Source organism: Coregonus lavaretus (genome assembly GCF_964263955.1).
Source record: "Coregonus lavaretus genome assembly, chromosome: 11".
Taxonomy (NCBI): domain Eukaryota; kingdom Metazoa; phylum Chordata; class Actinopteri; order Salmoniformes; family Salmonidae; genus Coregonus; species Coregonus lavaretus.
Genome location: NC_139998.1, coordinates 30,335,516 through 30,350,788, shown reverse-complemented (window position 1 = coordinate 30,350,788; position 15,273 = coordinate 30,335,516). Strand labels below are relative to the sequence as shown.

Genomic DNA, 15,273 nt, shown 5'->3' with positions numbered 1-15,273 from the left:
AGACCCAATGCTCTGATACCGCTTGCCAGATGGTAACCGAGTGAACAGTCTGTGGCTCGGGTGACTGGAGTCCTTGATGATCTTTCGGGACTTCCACAGACACCGTCTGGAGTAGATGTCCTGCAGGGCAGGGAACTCGCCCCCAGTGATGTATTGGGCTGTCCGCACCACCCTCTGTAGAGCCTTCTGGTTGAGGGCGGTGTAGTTGCCATACCAGGTGGTGATGCAGCCGGTCAAGATGCTCTCGATGGTGCAACAGCAATACACAAATTGGCTTAATTATTTATTTACTAACCCCCCCCCCCTGTTTCCTGTAGTCCACGATCAGCTCCTTTGTTTTGCTGACATTGAGGGAGAGGCTGTTTTCCTGGCACCACTCTGCCAGGACTCTAACCTCGTCCCTGTAGGCTGTTTCATTGCAGTCAACATCAGGCCCACCACCGGTGTGTCATCGGTAAACTTAATGATGGTGTTGGAGTCATGCACGGCCACGCAGTCGTGGGTGTACAGGGAGTACAGGAGGGGGCTGAGCACACACCCCTGGGGGGTCCCCATATTGAGGGTCAGCGTGGCGGAGGTGTTGTTGCCTAACCTCACTACCTCGGGTCTACCTGTCAGGAAGTCCTGGATTCATTTGCAGAGGGGGGTGTTCATACCCAGAGCCTTGAGCTTAGTGTCAAGCTTGGAGGGGACAATGATGTTGAATGCTGAGATGTAGTCAATGAACAGCACTCTCACGTAAGCATGGAGCTCACACACAGTAGACCCTCCAAAAACAGGCAGGCTGTATGTTTGAGGGGTACGGCGAGCGAGCCAAAGGCCGCAGAAAGTACAGTATTAGGAGAAGGCAGGTCCCTTGGCATGCACCGCTCTGTTCAGGAGGAGGGGCTGCTGCTGAATTAAAGATCTGCTGCCTGGTCACCTCCTCGTCCTCTCTCACTGGGGGAAATAATTGTCAGAGCCTCATGAGGGACTTCAGTGTGGCATGAAGTCACAAATAAACAACTGCAACCCTGGGCCAGTTTAAAATGTCGTCATTAAGAGCTCTGCTGACAACACCTCGGCCAGGGTGCCAGTAATGTGTGTGTAAAACTGTATCAAGACTCACCTTAGCCCTAATAATTCTTGTTTACGAGGACACACTTCATAGCAAGTTACAGTGCCTTGCAAAAGTATTCAAGTGAATAGTTATGCACGCTCAAGTTTTCTGTTATGTTGTCTTATGTCTTGTTTGTTTCACAATAAAACATATTTTGCATCTTCGAAGTGTTAGGCATGTTGTGTAAATCAAATAATACAAACCCCCAAAAAATCTATTTTAATTCCAGGTTGTAAGGCAACAAAATAGGAAAAATGCCAAGGGGGTGAATACTTTCGCAAGCCACTGTATTTATTACTGCAAACTGAGATTCTGTAAAAACATGTGATTTTATGATTTCTTGTACGGAATGATGTGAATATTAGTCATCTTACTGTATATACTGTATGTAACCATGTATGGTTAGAGTGTGGTGCTGTGAAATGGTAGATACACAAAAATGTATGCGCGCATGACTGTAAGTCGCTTTGGATAAAAGCGTCTGCTAAATGGCATATTATTATTATTATTATTAGATCATTTTATTAACATTTTTCTATCTCTGTGTTCCAGCTGAGATTGGGGACTATGACCCTGGGAAACATCCTGAAGGATACAGCTCTAAATTCCAGTTTTTTCCAAAACATTCAGAGAAGCTGGAGAGACGAATCTCAGATATACACAAGACAGAACTGATGTAAGGACCAATCAACTGTTCCTGGGTCTCTCTCAACCACTCGCACATGCATGCATGTTCATGCATACACACAACATTCAGCCTATAAGACAACTCAAAGCACTAACAAGTATTTTGCGACTGCTTATTAATAATACAAATCATTTATTCAACTTTTATAGCTCTATTCATGACATAAAGAAATCCCAAAGTGCTGTAATTGTTATCGTCTTGGAGACTAGTTCCTTCACCCTCTTCTCAAACATTTGTTTCATCAAACTAGCAGAAACAGCCAGGTAGACTGGCTAATGGCCCGCTGTTATTTGAGGGTTTTGTAGAGAGCAGGGTTGAGATGGTGGAATTGTCTTGAGCACACAAATTAGTACTACCTTTCATTAGTACAGTCATTAGTGTACTAATGATCTGGAAGGGAGTGCAATGCATTACACCTAATGAAGTAGGATAGGGTCGTGTGTGCACACAACACACACACACAAACACGCACACACACCACTTTCTCTGCCAGCAGGTTAGCAGATTAAGCATCACTGAGGGTTTCTTCATGATGATACACAGGTTGTGAAGGACACTTACCACTCTGATCCTTCACGCTCACCCTCAGGACTCTGAAGGTCATGTGATTGAGGCCGCATGGATAATGGTTTAGCCATAATGGATGAGCTATTTATCCTCCCGCAAGGCGCTTCTCCTTTGTTTAAACCATAATTAGTATGAGATAATGTGCTCTATAGAAATGAAACTACATTGAAACATGGATCAGACATTTTCACTTTAGCTCAGAAGGGATTTGAAGGTTCTTTGTTTGTTGCCATTACTGAGTGCTTTGTCTACAGTTGTGGTCAAACGTTTTGAGAATGACACAAGTATTGGTCTTCACAAAGTTTGCTGCTTCAGTGTTTTTAGATATTTTTGTCAGATGTTACTATGGTATACTGAAGTATAATTACAAGCATTCCATAAGTGTCAAAGGCTTTTATTGACAATTACATTAAGTTTATGCAAAGAGTCAATATTTGCAGTGTTGACCCTTCTTTTTCAATACCTCTGCAATCCGCCCTGGCATGCTGTCAATTAACTTCTGGGCCACATCCTGACTGATGGCAGCCCATTCTTGCATAATCAATGCTTGGAGTTTGTCAGAATTTGTGGGTTTTTGTTTGTCCACCTGCCTCTTGAGGATTGACCACAAGTTCTCAATGGAATTAAGGTCTGGGGAGTTTCCTGGCCATGGACACAAAATGTCGATGTTTTGTTCCCCAAGCCACTTAGTTATCACTTTTGCCTTATGGCAAGGCGCTCCATCATGCTGGAAAAGGCATTGTTCGTCACCAAACTGTTTTTGGATGGTTGGGAGAAGTTGCTCTCGGAGGATGTGTTGGTACCATTCTTTATTCATGGCCGTGTTCTTAGGCAAAATTGTGAGTGAGCCCACTCCCTTGGCTGAGAAGCAACCCCACACATGAATGGTCTCAGGATGCTTTACTGTTGGCATGACACAGGACTGATGGTAGCTCTCACCTTGTCTTCTCCGGACAAGCTTTTTTCCGGATACCCCAAACAATCGGAAAGGGGATTCATCAGAGAAAATGACTTTACCCCAGTCCTCAGCAGTCCAATCCCTGTTCCTTTTGCAGAATATCAGTCTGTACTTGATTTTTTTCCTGGAGAGAAGTGGCTTCCTCGCTGCCCTTCTTGACACCAGGCCATCCTCCAAAAGTCTTCGCCTCACTGTGCGTGCAGATGCACTCACACCTGCCTGCTGCCATTCCTGAGCAAGCTCTGCACCGGTGGTGCCTCGATTCCACAGCTGAATCAACTTTAGGAGACGGTCCTGGCGCTTGCTGGACTTTCTTGGGCGCCCTGAAGCCATCTTCACAACAATTGAACCTCTCTCCTTGAAGTTCTTGATGATCCGATAAATGGTTGATTTAGGTGCAATCTTACTAGCAGCAATATCCTTGCCTGTGAAGCCCTTTTTGTTCAAAGCAATGATGACGGCATGTGTTTCCTTGCAGGTAACCATGGTTAACAGAGGAAGAACAATGATTTCAAGCACCACCCACCTTTTAAAGCTTTCAGTCTCATATTCTAACTCAATCAGCATGACAGAGTGATCTCCAGCCTTGTCCTCATCAACACTCTCACCTGTGTTAACGAGAGAATCACTGACATGATGTCAGCTGGTCCTTTTGTGCCAGGGCTGAAATGCAGTGGAAATGTTTTTTGGGGATTAAGTTCATTTTCATGGCGAAGAGGGACTTTGCAATTCATTGCAATTCATCTGATCACTCTTCATAACATTCTTCAGTATATGCAAATTGCCATCATAAAAACTGAGGCAGCAGACTTTGTGGAAATTAATATTTGTGTCATTCTCAAAACTTTTGACCACGTCTGTACAAAGTTAGAAAACAAGGTGCTTTCTAGAACCTAAATGGGTTCTTCGGCTGTCCCCATAGGATAACCCTTTGAAGAACCCTTTTTCGTTCCAGGTAGAACATACTTTATACTGTGGAAAGCATGGAGGATGTGACTGCACCCAAATGAGTGTAGTCTGAGTTTCATAGGTATAGGAGCTGTAAGATAATTATAGATAAGATCCTCTGCTGCACTCTAGTGGGTTGTTCACGTCTCACCACCAACAAAACACCTGTCCGTCATGCCTGGCGTGTGATCATGGAAAATATCCTTGGAATGCTGAAGCAGGTGCCTATTTGGATCTTTTGAGTGTATCAGTAATTCAAGCTTAAGGGTCACGGGCATATCTTGATGTGTTTTTTCCATTGATTGTGCTGGAGGTCAGGCTGATACTCACGTTACTCCATTGCTATTGAATGTTGAATGGTTGGTGCATGATTAAATGTTAATGGGTAAAGGTATCTAGGATGGTTGACACAGTATCTGCCTGTCTGGCCATCTATTCAGATCTCTGTGATCTATTCAGCATCTGCTAGCTCATTCTGGTGATCAATCATCTGTGTAAGGGGAAGAGTTTTGTCACAGTTAATATTATTCACGCATTTTACCTTTACTTTTCATAGACCTGGATGTATTGATGTTAAGTATCTTAATCATACATTGATGCCATATTTGTTGATGCTCTCTCTCAGTGGCCAGACACCTGAAACATCAGAGCTGAACTTCCTCCAGAAAGCCCAGATGCTGGAGACATATGGTGTGGATCCTCATCCATGCAAGGTGGCCAATTCTCACACACTGCTGCTTCAGTTTAATACATTTTCATTTAAATACCCTTTTTTCCCTCTACTTGAGCTTTGAGGTCTCTCGTGGTAGAACGGATAACAACTTTCTAAAACAAATAGCAGCATATACAGTTATGTAGTATGTTCAGTGCGTGTGTGTATTTGATACAGGTATATCGAGTATTGTATGGTGCCATTATGTAAAACACTTTATTCTGTTTCTGACAGGATGTATCTGGAAATCCAGCCTTTCTTGCCTTCACCCCGTTTGGATTTGTCGTGCTTCAGGGAAATAAGAGGGTTCATTTCCTCAAGTGGTGAGTAGAATGATTTCTCCTCGAACCCTGAACCAAAAAACCACAGCTTGTTATACTGTCACAATCAACAGAGTGTGTCCATCTGCCTCTCTCCTCCTGAAAAGAGGTCCAGAATGCATACAGTACTTACAGGTGTCTCATTATCTTAGCTAGTCGCTACCATTCTGGGCATATGATTCCACAGCCTGTCTGTTTGAAATCAACTTGTTTACAGATTGGATGCATAAGAGAAAAACATGTTTTCAACCACAATGCAGAAATGATCATGCATGCAGCAATGGCTGTAAGAATCCTCAAAGACATACATGGATCAGTGCTGTAACATACTATTCCATACAGCTCCTCTCATTAAGCCAGTAACCCACTATATTGGGTCTGTAATAGTTCAATAGGAGTTAGATATTCACTCCTGATATAGAAATCACACCACCTAATTCAGAACAGTATGTCTGTAATACTTACTAATTCTGGCCAAGTAGACAATGTGAATGTTACAATATTTATGGCTGCTTTGTTGGTTTTACCCATCCCATGTCCCCAGTTTGCCTGGGGTATTATCAGAAATGTGTTCTGTGAGCCAAATATGGAGCTGTTTGTGTGATCTGCTAGTGGTTGTGATGAATTTTTAAAGAGCCTCTCAGTGCAGCTGGATGTGTGTGTAACTATCCCCTTTCCTTGTGGGCAGGAACGAGGTGACCAAACTGAAGTTCGAGGGAAAGATATTCCATATATATGCAAATCAGAAGGAGGTGAGAGTATTAATTATTGTTGTGTGTTGGGGGAGTCAAGCAGAGAGAGCAGCGCAGCAACATACTTTGACTCTGACAACAGGGCCTGGAGATACCATGTTCTAGGCATACCACAGACCAGTGTGTTCAATAAACAGCAGTAGTTACAGTAATGACTCTTGACTTGAAACTCTGAGATAAACTGTCAGTTTGTTTTATTTTCCTGCACATTTATTTCTAATGTGCAGGATAAAAAGATCATCTTGACGTACTTTGCACCAACACCTGAGGCCTGCAAGCACCTGTGGAAATGTGGAGTGGAGAACCAAGCCTTCTACAAGTAAGTGTTGTTCTTCCTCTAAGCCGTAGCTACACACTGTACTCCAGTGCATCTGTGAGAGCTGTCCAAAGGGTGCTCTCCTCTCACCCTGAAGTGTCCACCTTGAAGTGTCCTTCTCAGAGAGGGGATGAGACGCGTGGCAACGGTGACCTATTGTGAGTGAGTGTGTGATGGAGTGAGACAGTGAACACTCCACAGCTCCTCCAGAGAAATGAGTGCTCCTTCCGTCTCAGCCATGACTGATTGTGTGTGTCCTCTACCCCCCCCCTCTGGGAGGTGTTAAAAGATCCCCAACCCCTGCAGCACATCAACACAATAACTGGAGAGAGTCTAGTAATGGATGAGGGTGACAGGGAATGTTGCTAAGGAGCGTGTGGGCTGAGAGAGTGCTCAGGTGATATAAGGACACAGAGGAAGGTGGAGGGAGAAGGGGGAAAGAGGGGAGGAAAGGGAAAACGTAGGGCAGCTCACAGCACACAGCGAAATCGAATTAGTATGATGTGATTTCCGGCTATAGGGCTATAGATCTCAATGGGGACTGGTGGATTTTCACGGACGCCTGGCTCATTGGCACAGAGTTTCATACTGCTGTAATGAAAGACATCTGTCTGTGAGTGCTAAATCCCACTGTATCAGGCACACACCGCACATACCCACATTTATCATTCAGGGCATTTATGTAGGGCTTTTATGTAATTTTCCCATAGTTATAACGCTATTATGTCTTACAGATAGTATAACTAAGCTATTATGTCTTACATATAGTATACTGCATGCACACATCTCCAAGGAGGACTAGGCACTAGGCCATAATACATGAGAGTCAGGGTGTTGGTTTCCAGTCCAAGCTGGGCTTAGAGAACCAGATAGCATATAAGAAGGCTGGAAATAAAGAAGCCCATTGTATGTACTAAAAGTGAGAACAGCAAAGTGAGAATAGGCTGTGATGCTGTAGGAGGGAGAATAGGATCAGTCCACAGACTCCTTACAACGTAAAGGGTAAAAAGTATTAACAGCTCCCAAAGTTCACCCCTCTTCTCTTTCTTTCCTTTTTCTTTCTTCCCTCTTCCCTTTTTCCCCCTTCATCAGGCTGGAGAAGTCGAGTCAGGTGCGGACAGTGTCCAGCAGCAACCTGTTCTTCAAGGGGAGTCGTTTCCGCTACAGGTATAGCAAATTCTGACAGTGAGTAGAGGGCACTGCAGAGAGCCCACAGCTGTGCTTTAGAGCTTTTCCCTCAGGAGGGGACCTTTACCTGAGCCTGACACCTCATACACTAGGTTAGAGGACACAGTGGGGACAGGAAAGGGAACAGTGTTTTAGTTGCTTTGAGAACAATGTTCCAACATTCAGGTTCCATTTCATTCTTTTCATATCTGTGAACACCAAAGGGCAAGGGGCGGGAAAAGAACTGGGCATGTGAAACCTTTTCAAGTTTTATAGTTATTGTGTTTCACCTGTTTTATAGTTATTGTGTTTCACCACAATATGAACTGGAAATCTAAACGTTCAAATGGTTTCAAATGATTACAGGTGAGTCCAGTGTGTTATGATGAAAGGTTGAGTTTGTGTTTCAACATTTGGTAATTTTTTTGATATTGCAGTATTGTCTTGAGACAGTGATTGGGTTAGAGAGTTGGGTTCACCAGGTTAATCTAATCTCAGTTCCCATGTACTGTACTTCTCACTGAACTGCTGTCAGTGTACTGTGTGGCACCTGGGAGTCTGGGGTCTGGTGTGTTTGTGTGTTTGTGTGTGTGTGTGTGTGTGTGTGTGTGTGTGTGTGTGTGTAAGTCTGAGCTCAATTATTGTGCTCTATTGTAGTGGACGAGTAGCGAAAGAAGTAATGGAGCAGAGTGCCAAAATCAAACGAGAGCCTCCAGAAATACACAGGTAAGATCAATGCTATTCACTCGATGTCAATGTGGGCAGTGTATCATCTCAGAGGACAAATATGGGATGTGTGTGTGTGCATGTGTGCCTCCGTATGTGTGTGTATATGTGTGTACATGTGCATGTTGTATGTCTCCACAGGGCTGGCCTGGTTCCCAGTAGAAGCTGTCCGTCCATCACTCATGGCCCGCGCCTCACCAGTGTTCCACGTACCCGCCGGAGAGCCGTCCACATATCCATCATGGAGGGTAAGAGTTTGACCTGAACCCTGACCCACTAGTCCCCTCAGTCAACACTGGCACTCAATAACAATCCCCTCAGTCCCATAAGAGCCTTCAGGAATGTGGACAGGAGTGACACAGCTCTGTCAGTTTTCTGTAGCTATATGAACATGTACGGTAGACTAGATAGTTGTGGGAATGTGTTGCAACGCTCTAGTTTGGATCTGTGGTTTTAAAGGTAATCTGTGGATAATTCAATGGAGCAATAACAGAGAGGAGGGTGTTAAATCCAAAGAGTTTTAAATGGATCAGGTCCTTGCTCCTATTTGGGAACCTGTTATCCCCCCCCCCCTCCCCAGAACACACACGCATATACACACACTGTAACCTGAGCTTGACCATATCCCTGCTTGTGGGAGTGGAGGGCTAAGTCGCAGGTGTGTGTGTCACTCAGGCTGCTCTATATCAGTGCCAGCTCTCAGCGCTGGGGGTGTGTGTGAGAGAGAGGGGTACAGTGCCTGTACAAGGGCAGCTGGTGCAGCCATCAGTCAGTACACCTGCCCTGGGGCCTGGGCTCTGGGCTCTGGGGCCTGAACCCTGGGGCCTGGTGGGGCCTGGGCTCTGAGCCTGCAGGTGGGCCTGCTCCTCCTCTCACACACAGTGATCTGACCTGCCTCTGTCCCTGAGGCTAACCTTGCAGGCTGACACTGCAGCATGGGCTTGGGTGAACAGGAGCAGCATGAATGAAGGTCACTGTTACCTGTCCTTGTCACAGCTGAGTCCCTGCCTGCCTCCCAGTATGTACACCTGGCTATACGCAGGCCTGGCTCTAGGCTGCTGCAATGAGTGAGAGGGTCTGGTGCTGCATGTCTCAGAGAGCTTTGAGAAGTGCTCACCCATCACCCATCACCCCCTGCCTGTGCTGACTGGCTGTCTTACAGTAGTATTAATACCCCTGCTGAAAATAGCCAGGGCCTTTCTCTCCATGTATGTCACTGCCCTGGGTGGGGCCTGAACAGGGCCAGTGCTGGCCGTCTGAACACTGCTACAGCAGGACAGTCGCTTTCGCTAGCCCTCATACTGCCAGCCAAGACAGCAGCCATCGGTTTAACACACATAGCGAGACTACCACATAGCGAGACCACCAGGGCGCTGGGACAGGGACCACCAGGACTGTACAAAGACACACATGCTTTGAGCTCTAGAAGCTGCCACCATGGTAAAGTGTCTGATCCGCATCACCACCCGGGTGAACGTCCACCTGCGGATGATCAACCACTGCTACCGAGATGTGAAGGTGCGTGTGCTGAGCCTGGGACCCCGGATGCTGGGAAAGGCCATGGGCGTCCTGCCCCTCTACCCTGCCCTGACTGGGCAGGAGCCTGGCAGCCTCTCCCCTCTGCCTCCCCCCATCCTGCCTGGCACCCCTCTGCCTGACTGCCAGCCTGATGGCCGGCCCCAGTCCAGCACCCCGACAGGTAACCTCATCAGCACCATCCTGGAGTGTGTTACACAGTGACCAGATCTCTTTGTGTTAAATCACTCCCACCACATCAATGTTGACTGAATGGAAATGACACCATGCATTTGATGCTGTTGATGTCTAATCCTCTAAATCAAATGGTCCTTGGTGGTCCTTTGTGAATGGAGTGTCTTTGGGTCTATTTCTTGACCTCTTTGAGATGTCGGTTCATTTATACTTTTGTTGGTTTAGACGAAGTCTTGAGTTTATGGGTCTCATTATTCTGGTTGTGATGGTTGAGGTACAAACTAATGAGCTGATCCTGGTTTGTTGTTGATTTGTGAAGTTATGATTCGATTTTGAATTCAATATATTTTGAACGATATTTTGGCCTTTGGAGGATTTTGACTTACTTTATGCAATGTCCTTTGCAAGATATATTGTGCAGTCAAATGTTTGTAGGTTGCATTTTGCAATCTGCCCTGCAACCAAGCATATCCTATGATGTACTGAAGGAGATTACCAATGAGTAAAGATGGTCTCTCACTGCCACCCACTACAGAGGCATCCTGCTTTTGCTTTGACAGAATCTCAGCAGTCAGCATGGCTTAACAGAGTTGGCTTAATCTCTATTTTGTAATTCCTTGAGGAGGATTCTTTCACCTATGGATGAAAAGGACACATATGAGCATTAAGATACGCCTCATCTTCAGGAGATGATATGTTAATCCCTCTGCCTCTATGAAGGTGTAATATTGCGGTGGCTGTCTGAGGAATGGAACAGTCAGCGCAAGCTCAACTCTTTCTCACCCGCAGTGACGTCTCTCCTTTAGCTCGTATAAAGAGAATATATAGATTTTGTTTGCATATTGAGAAATGCTGCTTTTGCTTTTTCCAGGGTAAGCATGTGATCACCGATGAGCTAGCAACCTTTAATGCATCCTAAAGCTACCTGTAGGCTACCCCAGAGACCAATACTGTGTTAATAGTTCTTTAGGAAATCATGACTGTTGAAAATGAGAGCACAGGGAATTCAATTGACATGGGACATTACTTGAAATGGAGCTGTTGAAAATGTTTTCTTATTTGAGAATGACCAAATGCTTTATATGGGTGTTTATTAATCTTTGCACATATCTTATTTCATATTTCTATGTATTACTATCTTGTGGATTATGATATTCTCCCCCTGTTATTGCATAGGCCTATTCTCTTCACATTTTGTGAATTACAGTAGGTTGAAATTAGCAATACTTAGTGTGTGTTATTATTGTCCTGTACCTTGAGTTGAAGGCCCATCAAGAGTCCATATACAGTACATAGTTTCCCAGACCTATATTAGCTTCTGACTGAAAGATAAAACGCACACCCACCGTGACCTTCAAGGTTTAGACCTGGGAGGGCTCAGAGTGCTATGGGACTAATGAGCAAGCTGCTAATTAGTATGGAGCATGTGTTTGTTGATCTATCTCTCTGTCACTGGACATTCCCCACTCATCAGACCTTCATCTAGATCAGGGGTGTCAAACGATCAGGCCCGCAAACGGGTTTAATCCGGCCCGCGAGATGATTACAATTTTTTATTTTTTTATTTTTTTAAAGTATAAGAATGCGCTGCAATTTGTCAATAAAATAAACTGCTGTTCCAATTGCGTCCACTGGATGGCGCAATAGCAGTTGTGTTAAGCAAGCAAACTGTTTATACCGGGGCAGAGCAAGTAGGTCAAGCACGTGCAGCCAATGAGCTACTTTGTTTTGCCCGCGATATTTATTACGGCTTCTACTTTTAACATTATGTGCTTTGGCACCCTCATTGCCCCAATATGTCTCTGTCAAAAAAGAGAAAAGTGGACGCAGAGTGCAGAGTGTTCCAAGAAAAATGGTCATCCTATTTATTCACGGAATTGAATGGGAAAGCTGTATGTTTGGTGTGTTCAGAGCATGTTGCAGTGCTGAAAGAATATAACCTTCGTCGCCACTATGTGAGTCTTCATGCCGACAAATATGACAACTTTCAAGGACAGCGGAGATGAGAGAAGGTGAATGAACTGTTGGCGGGTCTGAAGAAACAGCAGTCTGTGTTTACTCACAGCCGAGACATCAGTGACGCTGCAGTGAAAGCTAGCTACCTCATTGCTAATGAAATCGCAGTGGCTTCAAAACCATTTAGTGAGGGTGAATTTGTAAAAACATGCATGATGAAGGCAGCAGAGATTGTGTGCCCTGAAAAGCGGCAGGCTTTTGCAAATATCAGCCTGACAAGAAACACAGTTGCAGACAGGATTTCCGATCTTTCAGTGGATTTGGACAGCCAGTTGAAGCAAAAAGTAAAGTCATTTATTGCGTTTTCGGTTGCAATTGATGAAAGCACGGACATTACAGATGTTGCACAACTGGCCATTTTCATCCGCGGAGTTGATGACACATTGACCGTCACCGAGGAGTTCGTGGAGTTGGTGCCGATGACAGATACAACGACAGCAGCTGATATTTTTACCGCACTCGTCGGCGCGCTGGACAGGGTCGGAGTGGACTGGTCCCGCGCTGTCAGCCTGGCTACAGATGGTGCGCCCTCAATGATCGGGAAAAAAGCAGGCGTTGTGACAAAGTTCAGAGAGAAAGTGCAATCTGCAAATGGAGGACGTGATTTTTTTACTTTTCACTGTATTTTGCACCAGGAGGCTTTGTGTTGCAAGTCATTAAAGATGGATAACGTCATGAAGGTGGTCATCCAAACTGTTAATTTCATCCGATCCAGAAGCCTGAATCACCGTCAGTTTGACAGCCTTCTCAGAGAGAAAGACCATATCTATGGCCTGCCATACCACACTGAGGTAAGATGGTTAAGCCGAGGTGCTGTGCTGAGGCGTTTCTTTGATTCACGAGAAGAAATTGAACAGTTCATGGAAGAAAAGGGCAAACCAGTGTTAGAATTTCATTCCGCAGAATGGATGCATTACCTTGCATTTATGGTGGATGTTACAGAGCACCTGAATAACTTGAACAAACAGCTGCAAGGGCACAACAAAGTTGTCACGCAGTATTATGACAGCATACGTTCTTTCAAGTTGAAGCTGTCATTGTGGGAGACGCAACTTGCCGGTGGTGATGCAGCTCACTTCCCCTGTCTGAAAAATGTGTGCGCGACCCAACATGTGGCAGACATGAAGCGGTTCAAAGATAAAATAACGGGACTGTTACGGGAGTTTGAGCAACGCTTTCAGATTTATGTTTATATGTTTTTATGTTGATGTGCTATTGTTTTTAATTGATTTTATTTTATTTGTATATTTAACCTATTCTTGACTCTGTGGTTCTTGCACTTGTTTGGGGAACAGGATTTCATTATTTTTATCTACATTTCTGCCTGAGAAATGACACCCTGATATAGTTCTGTGATCTGTGATATACTTCTGTGAATCACTGAGGCATTGTGTGTTTGTGTGTTCTTTGTCCTCAGAACTTTCAAATAACTTGAGGTGTTTTATGATTAATAGTGGTGTTGTGCTTTTGGACACTGTCCTCAGGCTCCAGCTTTATGTTTATATGTTTTTATGTTGATGTGCTATTGTTTTTAATTGTTTATATTTTATTTGTATATTTAACCTATTCTTGACTCTGTGGTTCTTGCACTTGTTTGGGGAACAGGATTTCATTATTTGTATCTACATTTCTGCCTGAGAAATGACACCCTGATATAGTTCTGTGATCTGTGAAACAGTTCTGTGAATCACTGAGGCATTGTGTGTTTGTGTGTTCTTTTTCTTTAGAATTTTCAAATAAACTTGACGTGTTTTATGATTAATAGTGATGATGTGCTTGTACTATTTTGGACACACTGTCCTCAGGCTCCAGCTTTATGTTGTATGTTGATCGTATTAAAACAAAGAAAACAATCTGAAGTTGTTGTTTTTAAGTTATATATACCATGATTTTTCCGGTCCGGCCCACTTGGGAATAGATTTTCCTCCATGTGGCCCCTGAGCTAAAATGAGTTTGACACCCCTGATCTAGATCAATGGTCCAGTCCAGACTCGTGTTCATATGATCCATCATTTAAGCAAACAGATTGCATTATGTTACTGTATAAACACACTGATATGCCCTCACAGGATTGAAGCTCTCTCTTATTAGACATTAGCACTGTAGTGTCATGTGTACTGGAAACCCCATCTGACTCTGGGGATCTATGATAAGGTTTCCCCTCTCAGACTGGTCTGACTGGAGCCTGAGTGTCTGCTGCCTGTAACAGACCTCTTTACACCCTGATTATGAACTCCTCTATACCTGCTGTACCAGTGTGAACACTAGACACTAGATAGTCTCTAGATACAGTGGGGGAAAAAAGTATTTAGTCAGCCACCAATTGTGCAAGTTCTCCCACTTAAAAAGATGAGAGAGGCCTGTAATTTTCATCATAGGTACACGTCAACTATGACAGACAAATTGAGATTTTTTTTCTCCAGAAAATCACATTGTAGGATTTTTTATGACTTTATTTGCAAATTATGGTGGAAAATAAGTATTTGGTCACCTAAAAACAAGCAAGATTTCTGGCTCTCACAGACCTGTAACTTCTTCTTTAAGAGGCTCCTCTGTCCTCCACTCGTTACCTGTATTAATGGCACCTGTTTGAACTTGTTATCAGTATAAAAGACACCTGTCCACAACCTCAAACAGTCACACTCCACTATGGCCAAGACCAAAGAGCTGTCAAAGGACACCAGAAACAAAATTGTAGACCTGCACCAGGCTGGGAAGACTGAATCTGCAATAGGTAAGCAGCTTGGTTTGAAGAAATCAACTGTGGGAGCAATTATTAGGAAATGGAAGACATACAAGACCACTGATAATCTCCCTCGATCTGGGGCTCCACGCAAGATCTCACCCCGTGGGGTCAAAATGATCACAAGAATGGTGAGCAAAAATCCCAGAACCACACGGGGGGACCTAGTGAATGACCTGCAGAGAGCTGGGACCAAAGTAACAAAGCCTACCATCAGTAACACACTACGCCACCAGGGACTCAAATCCTGCAGTGCCAGACGTGTCCCCCTGCTTAAACCAGTACATGTCCAGGCCCGTCTGAAGTTTGCTAGAGTGCATTTGGATGATCCAGAAGAGGATTGGGAGAATGTCATATGGTCAGATGAAACCAAAATAGAACTTTTTGGTAAAAACTCAACTCGTCGTGTTTGGAGGACAAAGAATGATGAGTTGCATCCAAAGAACACCATACCTACTGTGATGCATGGGGGTGGAAACATCATGCTTTGGGGCTGTTTTTCTGCAAAGGGACCAGGACGACTGATCCGTGTAAAGGAAAGAATGAATGGG

At 44.4% G+C, this 15,273-nt stretch overlaps 1 protein-coding gene across 2 annotated transcripts in view; it reads left to right on the top strand.

The window, feature by feature from the left end:
* The window catches only part of LOC311136816 (FERM domain-containing protein 5-like), a gene marked incomplete at both ends in the record, with an annotated part of 101,543 nt that overhangs the window by 84,928 nt on the left and 1,342 nt on the right, over positions 1 to 15,273 (top strand). For both annotated transcript variants that reach the window (XM_084171105.1, XM_084171104.1), the window contains 8 exons: positions 1,652 to 1,775; positions 4,886 to 4,973; positions 5,207 to 5,295; positions 5,981 to 6,044; positions 6,272 to 6,363; positions 7,453 to 7,527; positions 8,185 to 8,253; positions 8,395 to 8,501. In XM_084171105.1, the coding sequence (XP_084027231.1) occupies positions 1,652 to 1,775; positions 4,886 to 4,973; positions 5,207 to 5,295; positions 5,981 to 6,044; positions 6,272 to 6,363; positions 7,453 to 7,527; positions 8,185 to 8,253; positions 8,395 to 8,501 (708 nt within the window). The remainder of the gene's footprint in view (positions 1 to 1,651; positions 1,776 to 4,885; positions 4,974 to 5,206; positions 5,296 to 5,980; positions 6,045 to 6,271; positions 6,364 to 7,452; positions 7,528 to 8,184; positions 8,254 to 8,394; positions 8,502 to 15,273) is intronic.